This window comes from Cucumis melo, unplaced genomic scaffold (genome assembly GCF_025177605.1).
Source record: "Cucumis melo cultivar AY unplaced genomic scaffold, USDA_Cmelo_AY_1.0 utg001673l, whole genome shotgun sequence".
Lineage (NCBI taxonomy): Eukaryota > Viridiplantae > Streptophyta > Magnoliopsida > Cucurbitales > Cucurbitaceae > Cucumis > Cucumis melo.
The window spans coordinates 8,950-23,970 of NW_026124719.1; the positions used below are offsets into that span (position 1 = coordinate 8,950).

At 41.6% G+C, this 15,021-nt stretch overlaps 1 protein-coding gene and 1 pseudogene across 1 annotated transcript; both read left to right on the forward strand.

Moving 5' to 3' along the window:
- Positions 1 to 773: 773 nt before the first annotated feature.
- On the forward strand, positions 774 to 6,971 carry LOC127147540 (putative ATP synthase protein YMF19; annotated as a pseudogene).
- On the forward strand, positions 5,858 to 6,971 carry LOC127147539 (cytochrome c oxidase subunit 3-like). The gene is given in 2 exon segments (XM_051080887.1): positions 5,858 to 6,055; positions 6,057 to 6,971. Coding segments are annotated over 2 exon segments (798 nt in total). The 3' UTR covers positions 6,657 to 6,971.
- Positions 6,972 to 15,021: the final 8,050 nt, after the last annotated feature.

Sequence of the window (15,021 nt, forward strand, 5' to 3'; positions counted from 1 at the left end):
GTCTCTTTCTTCTCTCCTTTCAGTCGAGCCCTCTGATTCCTCTCAAATTCTTTGATCCTATCCTTGAAATTCAAACCTTGAACTTCTTCTTCTTATTCCGTTTTTGATTCCTTTAGCGTAGTGGGAGACTTTCTAGTAGGTTTGGAAGATCATATTCTATTATTATGCCGCTACTTTCATCCTACATATTCCCACTTAGCGGTCGGACCTCCGTCCAAAAACAAAGGTCCAGATGAGGGCTCGACTGAAAGGAGAGAAGCGACTGAAAGTTCGCCTTTTAATAGGCCTAATTAAGCTACGTAGGACGAGTCAGAAATCCATATTCACCTTCAAGGTGCGAAGCAGCTCGACTAAGAAGGAGAAAGAAAAGGAGCGGTTAGGAGTTGAGACTCCCACGGAGCGGTGCGAAGCAGCTCGACTAAGAAGGAGAGGCGGAAAGAATTTGCGAGGCGCAAAGAATTTGTGTGGTCCTTATCCTTGAAATTTGAAGGAGTGCAACTAATTTCATGGGACTTCTGAATCTCAAATAATTTGACCCGTCCGAAGGACTTGTTTATATCCATATTCATCTGGACCTTTGTTTTTGGACAGGTTCATATGTCCTTATCAATGAGACCACTATTCATCATTGAATTTTGATGCTTCCTTGCCAGCATCTTTCTTTCTCCCATGCTTTCCGTTGGTCAACAACCAACCACTGCTCTCTATAGTTCTTCACTACTCGTACAGGAAGGATTTCTGTCTGGAGGGAATTGGATTGAGAAAAAGAAAGAATGCCTCAACTGGATAAATTGACTTATTTCACACAATTCTTCTGGTCATGCCTTTTCTTCTTGACTTTCTATATTCCCATATGCAATGATGGAGATGGAGTACTTGGGATCAGTAGAATTCTCAAACTACGGAACCAACTGGTTTCACACCGGGGGAAGAACATACGGAGCAAGGACCCCAACAGTTTGGAAGATATCTTGAGAAAAGGTTTTAGCACCGGTGTATCCTATATGTACTCTAGTTTCAAAGAAGTATCCCAATGGTGTCAGGCCGTCGACTTATTGGGGAAAAAGGAGGAAAATCACTTTTCTCTCTTGTTTCGGAGAAATAAGTGGCTCACGAGGTCTCGAAAGAAATATATTCTATTTGATCTCGAAGTCCTCATATAGCACTTCTTCCAATCCTGGATGGGGGGATCGCTTGTAGGAATGAAATAATGCTAATCCATGTTCTACACGGCCAAGGAAGCATCGTTTTTTAATCAAGGTCGTTCGGAAGCATCAAAATTCAATTCCTCCAAATCAAATAGTAGAAAGCATTACAAGAGAGATCAATAAGAGAATAATAGATGAAACTACGGAAGATGAGCGGAGCCAAGTTCGGAACTAATGGACGGCTCCAGCACTCAGTCGCTTTGACTTTCTTTTTGATTGAGTCTTTATTCATTGAGGCTCCTTCGTCGAACCTTTACATAAGCTACGCCCTTCTGAATTGACTCCTTCTTAGTCGACTTTCTTCGAACCTCTATTTGGAGTCGTCCGGAGGTTATGAAATAGCTCTCCAAATAGTAAGGTTCGAAGAAACTCGACTGATAAGGAGAGGAGAGGGTCAAAGATGAATAAAGAAAGCGAAACGACTGATTTCAAATATTTTCAGGAGTGCAACGAAAGAAATCCATATAAATAGAAAATCAAGGGCTCCTTCTTTTATTATAATTCAGTCCTTTCGCCTTCTTATGAAATGAGTCTTTATTCATTGACTCCTTATCAGTCGACTTTCTTCGAACCGCCCCGTGGGAGTCGAGTTATTTCATAACCTCCTTTTGAGTTGAGTATATTCCACAGGTTAATATGGATTTCAGACTCCTTCGGAGCAGTCGAGTCTCAAATTCTTCTCAAATGCTTTGATCATCTGGAGCTTTTTCTTTCTCCATATTTCAGAGGTCAAAAGGACAATATTAGTGGAATTCTTTCGTTGCACTCCCTCCGTTAGGCGCAAAGAATTTGCGAAGGACTCGTTTTCTCTTCTTTTCTTAGAGAAATGCCTCTCCTCTCCTTCTTAGTCGAGCTGCTTCGCACCTGAATTTATCTACGAGCCCTCGTCAAATCTATTAGCCCTTATCAATGAGACAATATTAGTGGAGATGAACAAGTCCTCCGGTTTCAGACTCCTAACGGAGCAGTCTCGTCTGAACTTTTTTTAGCCTTTATTCGCAAATTCTTTGCGCCTCTATTTTCTTCTTCTTCTTCTTCCGATAATAGAAAACCTTGAACTCTCTTTAAAGAGGCAGAAAGGTAACTGAAAGACTCATAAGTGCAGTTTCTCTCCTTTCAGTCGAGACCTTGTTCATCTCAACTCCTACGGAGCCTCTTCCTTCTCAAATCCTTTGAGCCTTTCTCGTTGTGAATAACTATTCTATGTGAATGATCCCTTGTTCATTGAGGCGGTCTTCTATGTTTACAGGTTTGAATAGAAAGAGTCATCCCTTCCCACGTGTCAAGTTTCATAAATTCATGCTGCCTCAACCATAGGCTTTTCTCAATTCTATGTGGCCGCCGGGCGGCGCAGAACGCACTAATCCGCGACCAACAAGTTTTCCGAAACCAAACTGAAGAGAATTGTTACTTTACAAAAATGCTTGCTGAAAATCATAGGCTTTCTCCTTTCAGTTTCTCGTATTCAGTCTCAGGATAGGCTTTCTTCCTTTAAGTAGGTTCTTGGGAGAATCCTCGTCCAAGACCCCACGGAGCGGGAGAATCCTTCGTCTGAAAAAGAAGAGAGCCTACTAAAACAGAAGAGGTAGAAGTAGTTTAATTAAGGAATGGAAGAAAAAGAAGAAAAGATAATGAAAGAAAACGGAGCGGTAAAGTCAGAAAAAGTGAAAGGAATAGGAAAGCTGTTAAAGGAAGTTCAAGGCTCCCCATAAGTTTGAGTGGTCCGAAGTCCTGTGGAAAAACAAAGGTCCAGGTTCTGCCTCTCCTTTCAGTCGAGCCCTTGTTCGCAAATTCTTTGCGCCTTGTTCATTGACTGATTTTTTAGGAGTCTGAAATCCATATTAACCTGTGGTCCGAAGGACTATCTATAATGGTTCTGACTTGCACTCCTTCAAGCCTTTGAATAGGGATCAGTCTTTCTCAAATTCTCTCTCCTTTCAGTCGAGCCTTGTTCATTGACTCCTTCTTAGTCGAGCTGCTTCGCACCTTTCAGTCTCGTTATTTCATAACCTTCGGACCTCTTCCATCTTTGATACATCTACATTGTGAAAAGAAAGCTAATATTCCATTCAATATTCTTTGAACCCGTCCGAAGGACTTGTTTATATCCATATTAGCTTGAATTCAGCCTTTGTTTTCAAGTCTAGTGGAATTCGAAAAGAATTGAAGGAGCACACAAATTCTTTGCGCCTAACCGCTCTGAACCTATATTTCAAACTACGAGTACCTTCGCTCTGAACCTATATTGAAAACGTAGAGCTGCTTCGCTCTGAACCTATATTTCAAACTACGAGTACCTTCGCTCTATTTCAAACTACGAGTACCTTCGCACCTTTCAGTCTCGTTATTTCATAACCTTCGGACCGCTCCAGCACTCCTGTTAAGTCGCTTCTCAATATTCTTTGAGCGTCTCATTGATAAGGACATATTAACCTGTGGATAAACAAGGGTCCAGTTGACCTCGATCATTCTTTCTCAACTCCTACGGAGCGTCCGAACGTCTTTCATTTCGAGCCCTCAGTCCTCTTCAATCTACCATATGAACTTTTTATTGCCTCCGTCTTTTAGATAAAAAAGATCTTTTTCTTCGCAAATTCTTTGGTCCTCCGTAGCTTAATTATCCGGAGCTTTCTTCTTGATTATCCCGCTCCGTGGGACTGCCTTTCATATTCAACCGCGGAGTGGGAGATAGAAGAAAAGAAATGAAGAAGAATGAAACTACCACTACCCGGGGAAAGCAGGGAGACAAGACTGCTCCGCTACTTTCATCCTATATATTCCCACTTAGCGGTCGGACCTCTTTTTTCGGAAAAGATTCCACTAAAAGGCCTCCGTAGTCCGCTCCCTCCTTTACCTTCTTTTCAAGGTTGAATATTCAAGGTTTGAAGTTAGAAGTTTCCGGATAAGTTTCATAAGGACTCCCCATTTTTTCTTACCGGAGCCTTCTCACTCAAATTCTTTGAGCCTCCAGACCTACTAGAGAAAGCCCCACTCCGCGGAAGAATCCATACCATAAAAAAAAGATAAAGGAAGAATGAAAGGAAAGTTCAGTCAGTTTCAGTTCCATAAAGGGAAAGCCTATCCAACAACATTTAAGTGGACATAATATCTAAAGATGAAAGGAATCTGACAACAACATCGATCAGTCGCTTCTCTCTTTGAACCCCCCCTCTCCCCCCCTCTCCTTTCAGTCGAGCCTCAAATTCTCAATATTCTTCTAGTTCCATCTTTGACTTAGCCCTTATCAATGAGACGGGTCCGGAGGACTATTCCATATATCCTTTTGTTGAATTTCATGACCCCTTGTTCTTCAATATTCTTTTCACCCTTTATTCACTTCGTTGCACTCCTTTTCAGGGATAAGTCTTTCTTTTTGATTGAGGGCTTCTCATTCTCACCTCTCCTTCTTAGTCGAGCTGCTTCGCACCTTTCAGATTCATATGGATTTCTGAAATATTCAATCAAGGGTCCGTCCTCCGGTTATGAAATAACTCGACTGAAAGGATACAAAGGTTAGGCGCAAAGAATTTGCGAAAGTCCTTATCATTATTATTCAAAGGCTCAAAGAATTTGAGAAATCCATATTAATGAATTAGGGCTTAAAGGAAGAGGAATTGAATTTGGATGCCTCCGCTCTGCTTCTTTAGCGGGTTCTCCTGAACCTACTCCGCAAGGCAGAAGACTCCCAGAAAGTTCAAAAAAATCTCATCTTTCTTCTCTCTCTTTCGCAAATTCTTTGCGCCTTCCCTATATCTAAAACTACGAGTACCTTCGCACCTTTCAGCTTGAATCTTGGACTCCTTTCAGTCGAGCCTTCGGACTAATTAAGCTACGTAGAACCAATGAAGATAGAGGCGCAATGAAATATGCGAGGAGAATTTGACATAAAGAAAGAGACGGTTGCACCGCCTCAATGAACAAGGAAACCTGGAATATATATTCAGTTTGAAAGTGGAATCAAATAACTAAGAACGAAGATTTGTTGGGAAGGAAAGCCGTCAGTATAATCATAGGCTTTCTCTTTAGTATAATCATAGGCTTTCTCTTTTCTCAAATTCTTTTTTCCTCTTTCATTGATCTATTTTGATGCCAAGAAGAAACTGAAGGATTACTATAAAGCCCAATAAAGAAAGCACTACGCCTCCGAAGGCGCGAAGCGGAGCGACTCAAATCAAAGACGTGGGGACTTGTCTTCTTCTTATATTATAGGCTTTCCCGAGTCCGACTATCCACTGAAAGTAGGCTTTCTGATAATAGTAGAATAATCGGATATTTGAGTAGATAATCAAGAAAATATGGAAGAAGACGGAGCGGGAAGAAGAAGATCAGACTGCTCCTACTCAGCCTCCGTAGTTGAATCTAAGAGTTCGCAAAGTCTTTGACTTGATTCTCAATGAGACCACTAAAAGCCTTCTACGCCATAAATCAGTCATAAGAAAGGCTTTCAAGATTAAGGATGCCTTGGCTCGGTCAAAGCAACGAGATCTTTTTCTAGTTAGACTTCTATCAATGCAATGAAAGAACCATCCCTTCCTATTTTTGAGTCCTGTCAGATAGAAAGAAAATGAGACCCCAAAGAGCCCTTCTTTACCACTTTAGCGGGTGGGGGGTGAAGGGGGGGTTTACATACAACCGAGGCAAAGTGGTTTATGATTGAATCTCAGAGGCATTCTTATCATTTGGTAGATCCAAGTCCATGGCCTATTTCGGGTTCACTCGGAGCTTTGGCAACCACCGTAGGAGGTGTGATGTACATGCACTCATTTCAAGGGGGTGCAAGACTTCTCAGTTTGGGCCTCATATTTCTCCTATATACCATGTTCGTATGGTGGCGCGATGTTCTACGTGGAATCCACGTTGGAAGGACATCATACCAAAGTCGTACAATTAGGACTTCGATATGGTTTTCTTCTCTTTATCGTATCGGAGGTTATGTTCCTTTTTGCTTTTTTTCGGGCTTCTTCTCATTCTTCTTTGGCACCTACGGTAGAGATCGGAGGTATTTGGCCCCCAAAAGGGATTGGGGTTTTAGATCCTCGGGAAATCCCTTTTCTTAATACCCCTATTCTCCTTTCATCCGGAGCAGCCGTAACTTGGGCTCATCATGCTATACTCGCGGGGAAGGAAAAACGAGCTGTTTACGCTTTAGTAGCTACCGTTTCACTGGCTCTAGTATTCACAGGCTTTCAAGGAATGGAATATTATCAAGCACCCTTCACTATTTCGGATAGTATTTATGGTTCTACCTTTTTCTTAGCAACTGGCTTTCATGGTTTTCATGTGATTATAGGTACTCTTTTCTTGATCGTATGTGGTATTCGCCAATATCTTGGTCATCTGACCAAGGAGCATCACGTTGGCTTTGAAGCAGCTGCATGGTACTGGCATTTTGTAGACGTGGTTCGGTTATTCCTATTTGTCTCTATCTATTGGTGGGGAGGTATATGAAAGAACTTGTTAGTGGATTGAGGAATTCAAGCTCGAAGACAAAGAGAACCGGGCTTTTCCAAAGAATTACAGCAGCTTTCCCACTCCCTTTCATTATTATATACCACAAAGTCTCTTCCACTTTCCTACCAAATCTCTCTTTATTCTGGCACATAAATTCAGGGATCGAAGAGATTATGGCAGATCATGTTCACCAAGAAATGACCCGAAATTGGATCTTGGTCTATTTGAGATTGTTCCTTTTCATCTCCATCAAAGATCTTTTCTTGGCTCTCATTTCTTTTCCGAATAAATCGAAGAACCTAATGGACTCATCCTTGCCTGCTATGAAAGATATCCATTTTTCCGATTCCTCAACTAGGACTGATTATGAAATGGGAAAACTGAGCAGAGTGAGGCTCGACTTCTCTCCGTCCTAGCCTACTATCCGTCTCGCATATCTGGAGTTCTTCCTCGTCTTCTTCTTTTCATGCCCCAAAATACAGGATAGACTCTCATGTGCAAATGAGGAAGGGAAGGCTGATTCAACTCCTCGCCTTTCAGTCGAGCCTGAAGTTTCTTTTCTTGTTGGCATCAAAATGCAATTCTTCTTCCTTTCACTCTTGATTTATGGATCTTCATTGATCTTTCCTTTCACTTTTGAGTAGGTTTAGTTCGAGACTCCTTTACTTTCACTTTGATCTGTGAACCAATACCTCAAGCAAACTAGAAAGATCGTAATATAAGACAGACTGTTGAAGAATCACAAGAATCACATAATATCTAAAAAGGAAAGCCTCTGAAAGTACTTCCGATTTGGCCTTGTGAAAGCTTTCGGTTGGAGTTCTAAATTGGGTACATCAGGGCTTGAAGCAAAGGCAGATTAGAGTCATCAAGGACTAGCTAGAGTTAGGATTGAATGCAGCTATGCCTATAGGCTCTCAATCAGATTAGGGGCATCTCCTTCCTCATCATAGCTTGGAGGGTTAGCTAGGCTCATTCATTAAAGGAAGGTGGGTTGCGTGCCTTTTTGAAAAGAAGGGACTTCCTTCCTAGGACCAGCTCCGACTATAGCAAAGGATTATAGGCGTGAACTTCAGCCTTTTCCACTGACCTTTAGAACAATGAAATATTCTTTGAACCGTCCGGTAAAAAAAAACAAAGGTCCAAAAACAAAGGCTCAAAGTATTTGAGATGAACAAGGAGAGCTAAAATCAAGCTCCAGACATTCAAAGGCGAAACTTTCAGTCGCTTCTCTTCGCAAATTCTTTGGGCCTCAGTAGCTTAATTATGATCCTAACTACGGGCTCAAAGAATCTTCGTTTCAGTCAGCTCTGGATCTCCGGCCTATTACCGAGTACTTTCACAACTTTCATCCGTAAGGAAGAGGGATAAGTGTCCCACCCAGTTGACCAAATAGGGTGGTTCGGGGAGAAGCTTTAGAGTGATCATCTTTCATAGGATTGGAAGACAGACCAGACCTTCTTTACCTTCTGAATAAGCTATACCTTCTTTCTTTATAGGAGTGTTGCGGGAAAAAGGGCAAATCAAGCTCCCGGCCCGAAAATTCGGAAATAGAAAGGAGCCCCGTTGCTGGCTCAGCAGCATAAGAACAAGAGGCTGTGGCCGTAGCTATCTCACTGAAAGAGTAAGCTCGAACTGGGACTGAGGATACAGCTACAACAAAGCAACTAAAGCTAGAACCTACTATTTGGAAGAAAGCCTATCTCCCAATAATTCAAAGTCTAAACCTACTGAAAGTCAGGAAGACGGAGCGGAATAAAGTCAATGAACAGGGTCAAAGAATTTGACAGAGGCTCAAAGAATTTGAGATGCCTCCTACGCGAGCGGAGCGGGACGGAAGAAAAGAAATGAAGAAGAATTAAACTACCACGGACCGGGGAAAAAGAAAAGATAATAAAGAAGGAAAGCCTAGCCTCCGTCTTCGTACTTATTTTAGGTTCTTGTCTTTATTCTCGGGGTCAGATCTCGAACGAAAGGTAACTACTTATAGGGTTGCGGAATCGCTATAATAAACAAAAGGGCTCCCTCGCGCGAGGCAGAAAGTCGACCAGCCGGGCCATATTTACCCTTCAGTAGTGGGGCCGGGAGACAAAATAAGGATGCCTTGGTTCAGGAGCTGGAGCTGAGGAAGAAAAAGCAGAGGTTCCTCCAGTTCCGCTTTCTCTTTCCGTTCTTGAAGCTGAAGTAGAAAGATCAGATCGGTAAGCTCGATCCTCAGGCCTCTCGTAAGGCCTAATTGATCTATTTATTTACTTATATCTGTCAATACTCGTTTGAGTCTAAAGGACTCTTTAGTTACCACTCTGCACCCATAAGAAAAAGCCGCCGGGGGCTGAAAGCAAAAGAGAAAGAAAGAAGCAGCGATCTACGAGACCAGAGAGAGAGGATCCACGCAAAGCAACTCTGGAAGAGGAGGGAGACCCACGGAGCGGGAGCTGAGGAAGTAGCTTTTGTTCTTGCAAAGCTTATATGAAACCTCATATATTTGCAATATCTCTTAAGAGAAAAGATGAAAGAGTTCCATCTCTCACGAAAAGAAGAAGTATGAGTCAGCATGCCAAACTCCAAACTCATAATAGCGGAAAGATCTTCCATGATCAGATTGAGATATTATGTCTTTATGGGGAACCGCGGAGTGGGACCGGTCCGGAGGCGCGAAGCGAAACGACTGTGAAGGAGCCTGTTTTTATATGGATTTCTTTCGTTGCACTCCTATTAGATGAAGTCGTTTCGCTTTCTTTATTCATCTTTGACCCTCTCCTCTCCTTACAGTCGAGTTTCTTCGAACCTTACTATTTGGAGAGCTTCAAATGAGCAAATAAAGGGCTCCTTCTTTTATGATAATACAGTCGTTTCGCCTCAAATTCTTTGACCCTCTCCTTCCTTATTTTGAGAGCTATTTCATAATACCACTCCTAAAAATAATGAAGTCGTTTCGCCTCAAATTCTTTGACCCTCTCCTCTATTTGGAGTCGTCCGGAGGACTCAGAAATCCATATAAAATAAACATAATGCCACTCCTTCAATAATGAAGTCGTTTCGCCTCAAATTCTTTGACCCTCTCCTTCCTTATTTGGAGAGCTATTTCATAATACCACTCCTAAAAATATTTGAAATCAGTCGTTTCGCTTTCTTTATTCATCTTTGACCCTCTCCTCTCCTTATCAGTCGAGTTTCTTCGAACCTTCCTTATTTGGAGAGTTATTTCATAATACCACTCCTTAAATAATACAGTCGTTTCGCTTCTCCCCTCTCCTTACTTATTTGGAGAGCTATTTCATAATGCACTCCTTAACAGTCGTTTCGCTTCGCGCCTCCGGACGACTCAATACAAAAATCAAGACTCATTGAATAAAGAGAAAGCGAATTCCTTATTCTTCCAATTAGAAGGAGCCCGACGATTAAGATTAATAGAAGAAGGCGATTAATAGCCGTCGGACTAAGTCGACCAAAGGAAGGAAGAGGGACGCGCCCCCAGCTATCTCTCTTTCATTCTCAGGCTTGAAACTGGTTTACTGGGTATGTCATTGTAATGCTTCTTCCCTTGTTCATTGATCTTTCTCTTCAAGGTGCGGATAGAAGGAAGGAGACCTACGGGAGAGTTCTATCAGTTGAGATCATCAGCGAGACCGGTCCGGAGGACTCCCAGAAAGCGAGACGGAGAAAAAAAAGGAGAAGACTGAGGCTCGGTTAAGAAAGAAGAATGGAAATATGCACTCTCTTTTTCTTCAACAACGGATGAGGCATCCGGATGGCTTTTCGGAATCAAGACAAGAGGCAGGGCTAGGTTCATGAATTAGACTAGAAAGGGAGCTCAACCTCTGAAAGTGCAAAAGCATAAGAAATAGGATCACTCGGGACAGGAGGTCTCGTCTTATTCATTACTTCTTTGAAGGAGAAGGGATTAATGCTTTCATTCTCCTTGATACTAGTGCTCAGCGCGAAGGATACGATTTAGGCTAATTAATAAGAAAAAGAGGTTCAAAGAATTTGAAATTGAATAAAGTCTGCTCAATTCTTAACCAGAAAGAAGTGAATATGGATATAAACAAGTCCGACGGAATATACAATTACTTGAAATCGAGTGATTTATGACCATCCCATACCTTCCTTCTTATCGCATCCGAGACCGGAACAACAAAGAAAGAGGTAGCCCAACTTCCGAGAAGAGAGTGGACGGAACCGGCATAACTGGAAAGGTTATGGAATATCGAGAGACCAAAGCAAAGAAGCGGAGCGGAGATAGAGAGAAAAAAGGGCCATCTTAGGTTGAAGAAGAGGAGGGGCGAAGAACTGACCTAGGATTGGGATCTGCTGAGATATGGAGTTGACGATGTTGCGGAAAAAAGGATAGAAGGCGCGAAGCCTTCACCTACTTAAATAAAAGGAAGAAGACGATAGAGGCTCAATGCAATATGAGTTGCGAAGGCGCGAAGCGAAGCGACTGTGAAGGATCAAAGAATTTGAGTAATAAAGAGTGAATTGTTCAATGTTCATTCTTTTGTGAAAAATTCTAGAGACATATCTTTCTTCTCCGTTATATACTCCATTTAGATAGTGAATGGAAAGTTCATCAAGAAGCCTTCTTATCCATCGCTTTCTACTGTGCCGAGAGTCAAGTTGATACATGAAAAACCGTTGACCTGCTTACTGCTTTGTGGGCGTCCGGTCTCAGAATGAAGAAGTAGAATAATCATCGACTTTCCACAACTACCATGATAGTTCATGCTTAGCTTAGTCTTTGTCTTTCTTCTTGTTCTCCCATCGGTTTGTACTCTGCCTAGCAAGAAGCCAGAGGCATCAAAATTCAATTCTTCTTTTTAGTCGATTTCCTAGGCGTCCGAAGGACCCTCAATTCACAAGGGTAGGACTTCCATTGACTTTTGATTCCGTCCTCGTATTAATCTAAGGGCGACTGATCAGTCGCTTCGCTTCTTTCTCTCTATCTCCGCTCCTATTCTTTGAGTTCCATCTTTGAACCTTATCAATGAGGAAAGCCTATTTTTCTATAATGGTTCTGACTTCTCTCCTTTCAGTCGAGCCCTTGTTCATTGATTCAGTCGAGTTATTTCATAACCCTTCGGACGGATAGGCTTTCGTATTATTTTGAGGTTTGGAAGGAGCGGATGAAAGTTGTAGTCGTCTTGAGGACTCTTCTTTTTTCTCTTCTAGCCCACGGATGAAACTCCTTACGGAGCCTTTGGCTCTTGAATGAGCTATGAATGATAAGGCCTCCATAAAGGCATTTCACTCTCATTGATCTACCTATCAAGTAAGAGAAAGCAGTCTCAGACACATTCACCCTTGCGGAAGCAAGTCTTGTAGGAAAGGTTAGAGACCGTCTTCCATAATGAGATGAAAACAAGAAAAAGTAGGGTCGAAGCTATTTTAGTGTGGACTTTATTCTGAAATATTCTTTTTCAACCCTTTATTCACTGAGTTCCCACTCCTAATAAGGGATAAGTCTTTATTCAATGAGCTTCTCAAATTCTTTGATCCTCTCCTATATCTGAAACTACGAGTACCTTCGCACCTTTCAGATGAATATGGATTTCTGAAATATTAAATAAGGGTCCCGTCCGTAGGTTATGAAATAACTCGACTGTAAGGAGAGGGGAGAACTCGACTCCAAATTCTAAGGGGCGGTTCGAAGAAAGTCGACTAAGAAGGAGTCAATGAAGAAGGGCGTAGCTTATGTAAAGGTTCGACGAAGGAGCGAAGCAGAATAAAGCTACGAAGGCCCGAAGAAAGTCGACTGATAAGGAGAGGAGAGGAGCCCTTTCCCCTTTCTTTTTAGAAATAACTCGACTCCAAATGATGAGAGGTTCAATAGAATTTGAAAGCTCATTCCTTATTCTGCAATGTTCAGGAGCGAAGCAGCTCGACTAAGAAGGAGAGGAGCCCTTCCTTATATTATGAAATGTAAATAACTCGACTCCAAATGATAAGGAGCGGTTTCAAAGAATTTGAAAGCGAAGTCCTGATCCCTGAACTATTTTCAGGAGTGCATTATGTTTATATGGATTTCTTTCGTTGCACTCCTATTAGATTCAGTCGTTTCGCTTCTCCCCTCTCCTTCCTTATTTGGAGAGTTATTTCATAATACCACTCCTATTTAGATATTATAATACAGTCGTTTCGCCTCAAATTCTTTGACCCTCTCCTTATTATTTGGAGAGCTATTGAATAATACCACTCCTCAAAATATTTGAAATCAGTCGTTTCGCTTCTTTATTCATCTTTGACCCTCTCCTCTCCTTATCAGTCGAGTTTCTTCGAACCTTCCTTATTTGGAGAGTTATTTCATAATACCACTCCTATTAATATTATAATACAGTCGTTTCGCCTCAAATTCTTTGACCCTCTCCTCTATTTTGAGTCGAGCTATTTCTGAAAATAAAGGGCTCCTTCACAGTCGTTTCGCCTCAAATTCTTTGACCCTCTCCTTATTATTTGGAGAGCTATTGAATAATACCACTCCTATTAGATACAGTCGTTTCGCTTCTCCCCTTCTCCTTACTATTTGGAGAGCTATTGAATAATACCACTCCTTCTTTTATGATAATACAGTCGTTTCGCCTCAAATTCTTTGACCCTCTCCTTCCTTATTTTGAGAGCTATTGAATAATACCACTCCTATTAGATTCAGTCGTTTCGCTTCTCACCCTCTCCTTACAGTCGAGTTATTTCATAACCTCCGGACGACTCAAAATAGAGGTTCAGGGCGAAGCGAATTGAATAAGGAATTATCCCTTATTTATCGCCCTTGATTTTTTAGAAATAACTCGACTCAAAATGATAAGGATACAAAGGTTAGGCGCAAAGAATTTGCGAAAGTCCTTATCATTATTATTAAAAGGAGTGCAACGAAAGAAATCCATATTAACATTAGGCCCCTCAACTCCTACTCCGCCTTGTTCATTGATGAAGCTTGAATCTTGGACTCCTTTCAGACTAATTAAGCTACTTCGCTCCATTCTAATGGATTCCTGATTCAACCCTTATGAAACTTTGAGCCTTTGTTTTTGGTTCTACGTAGTTTAATTAGCTCATTGATAAGGAGAAATGAAAAGAGAATATTCCAGAATCCTTAGTTGCACTCCTGTCTCCACAAATTCTTTGCGCCTCTCCTTTCGCAAATTCAATCAAGTTTCCGAACGTCTTTAATTTAATGCCGACCTATCCACTGAAAGTAGGGCGTGGAAGTAGTCTTGTCTTCTTTTTCTTCTTCCGCTTCCTTCATCTTTTCTTCCTTTTTCCCAGTCCGGATTTCTCAAATTCTTTGATCCTCTTGACTTGTTTATATCCAGGTCCCTTATCAATGAGACCACTAAATCAACGAACATTCTTTGAGCCTTGTTCATTGATCTCTTTCTTATTTCTTAAGACTACTCTTGACGAATGATAAACCGAGCTCTACTGAGAAAAACCTTCTCGTATCAGGGTCGTACGCCTGGAACACGTCGTACAATTTCGGCGATTACTAAAATCAAGGAGTATATCCCCTCTCCCTATCGCAGCTTCGCACCTCTCGCTTTAGTAGCTAAAGCAGCTTCGCACCTCTCAAGAAAGAAGAAGATCAGCTGAGCTTTTTCTCTGATTTGACCGATAGTCGGACTGATTTATGGAATTTCATTGATTTCCTTGGCCAAGTTAAAGAAAACTCCGCGGAGGCTCGTGAATATGTCCTTATCAATGGCAAATTCTTTGGTCCTAACCCGCAAATGCTTTGCGCCTCTCCTGTAAGTCGAGCCGCTTTCGCTCGTCTTGACCCCTCCAAAACAAAGGTCCTCAATGAATAAGGAGGATTTCTTAAATAAGGGTCCGTCCTAGGTTATGAAATAACTCGTAATTAAGCTACCACGGACCGGTTCGAAGAAAGTCGACTGATAAGGAGTCAATGAAGAAGGGCGTAGCTTATGTAAAGGTTCGACGAAGGAGTGCATTATGAAATAACTCGACTGAAAATGATGAGCGGTTCAAAGAAATTTCAAGCTCATTCTTATTCTTCCAATGTTAATGTTCAGGAGTGCATTATGTTTATATGGATTTCTGAGTCCTCCGGACGACTCCAAATAGAGGAGAGGTGAAAGGCTCATTGAACTCGACTGAGGTTAGGAAGGAGAGGGGCGAAGCGAATTCCTTATCAAAGAATGATCGAAATCCATATGAAAAAATTAGGCATTTGAGACGGAGACTGAATCAATGAATAAAGTCAAAGAATTTGCGAAAAGGTCCTCAATGAACAAGGAATTGAATAGGACTCATTCATTCCACTAGAAGAATCTGAGGATAGGCTTTCCTCATTGATAAGGTTAAAAAGCTAGAAGAATTTGAGAAGCGACTTCAGACAAATCGACTT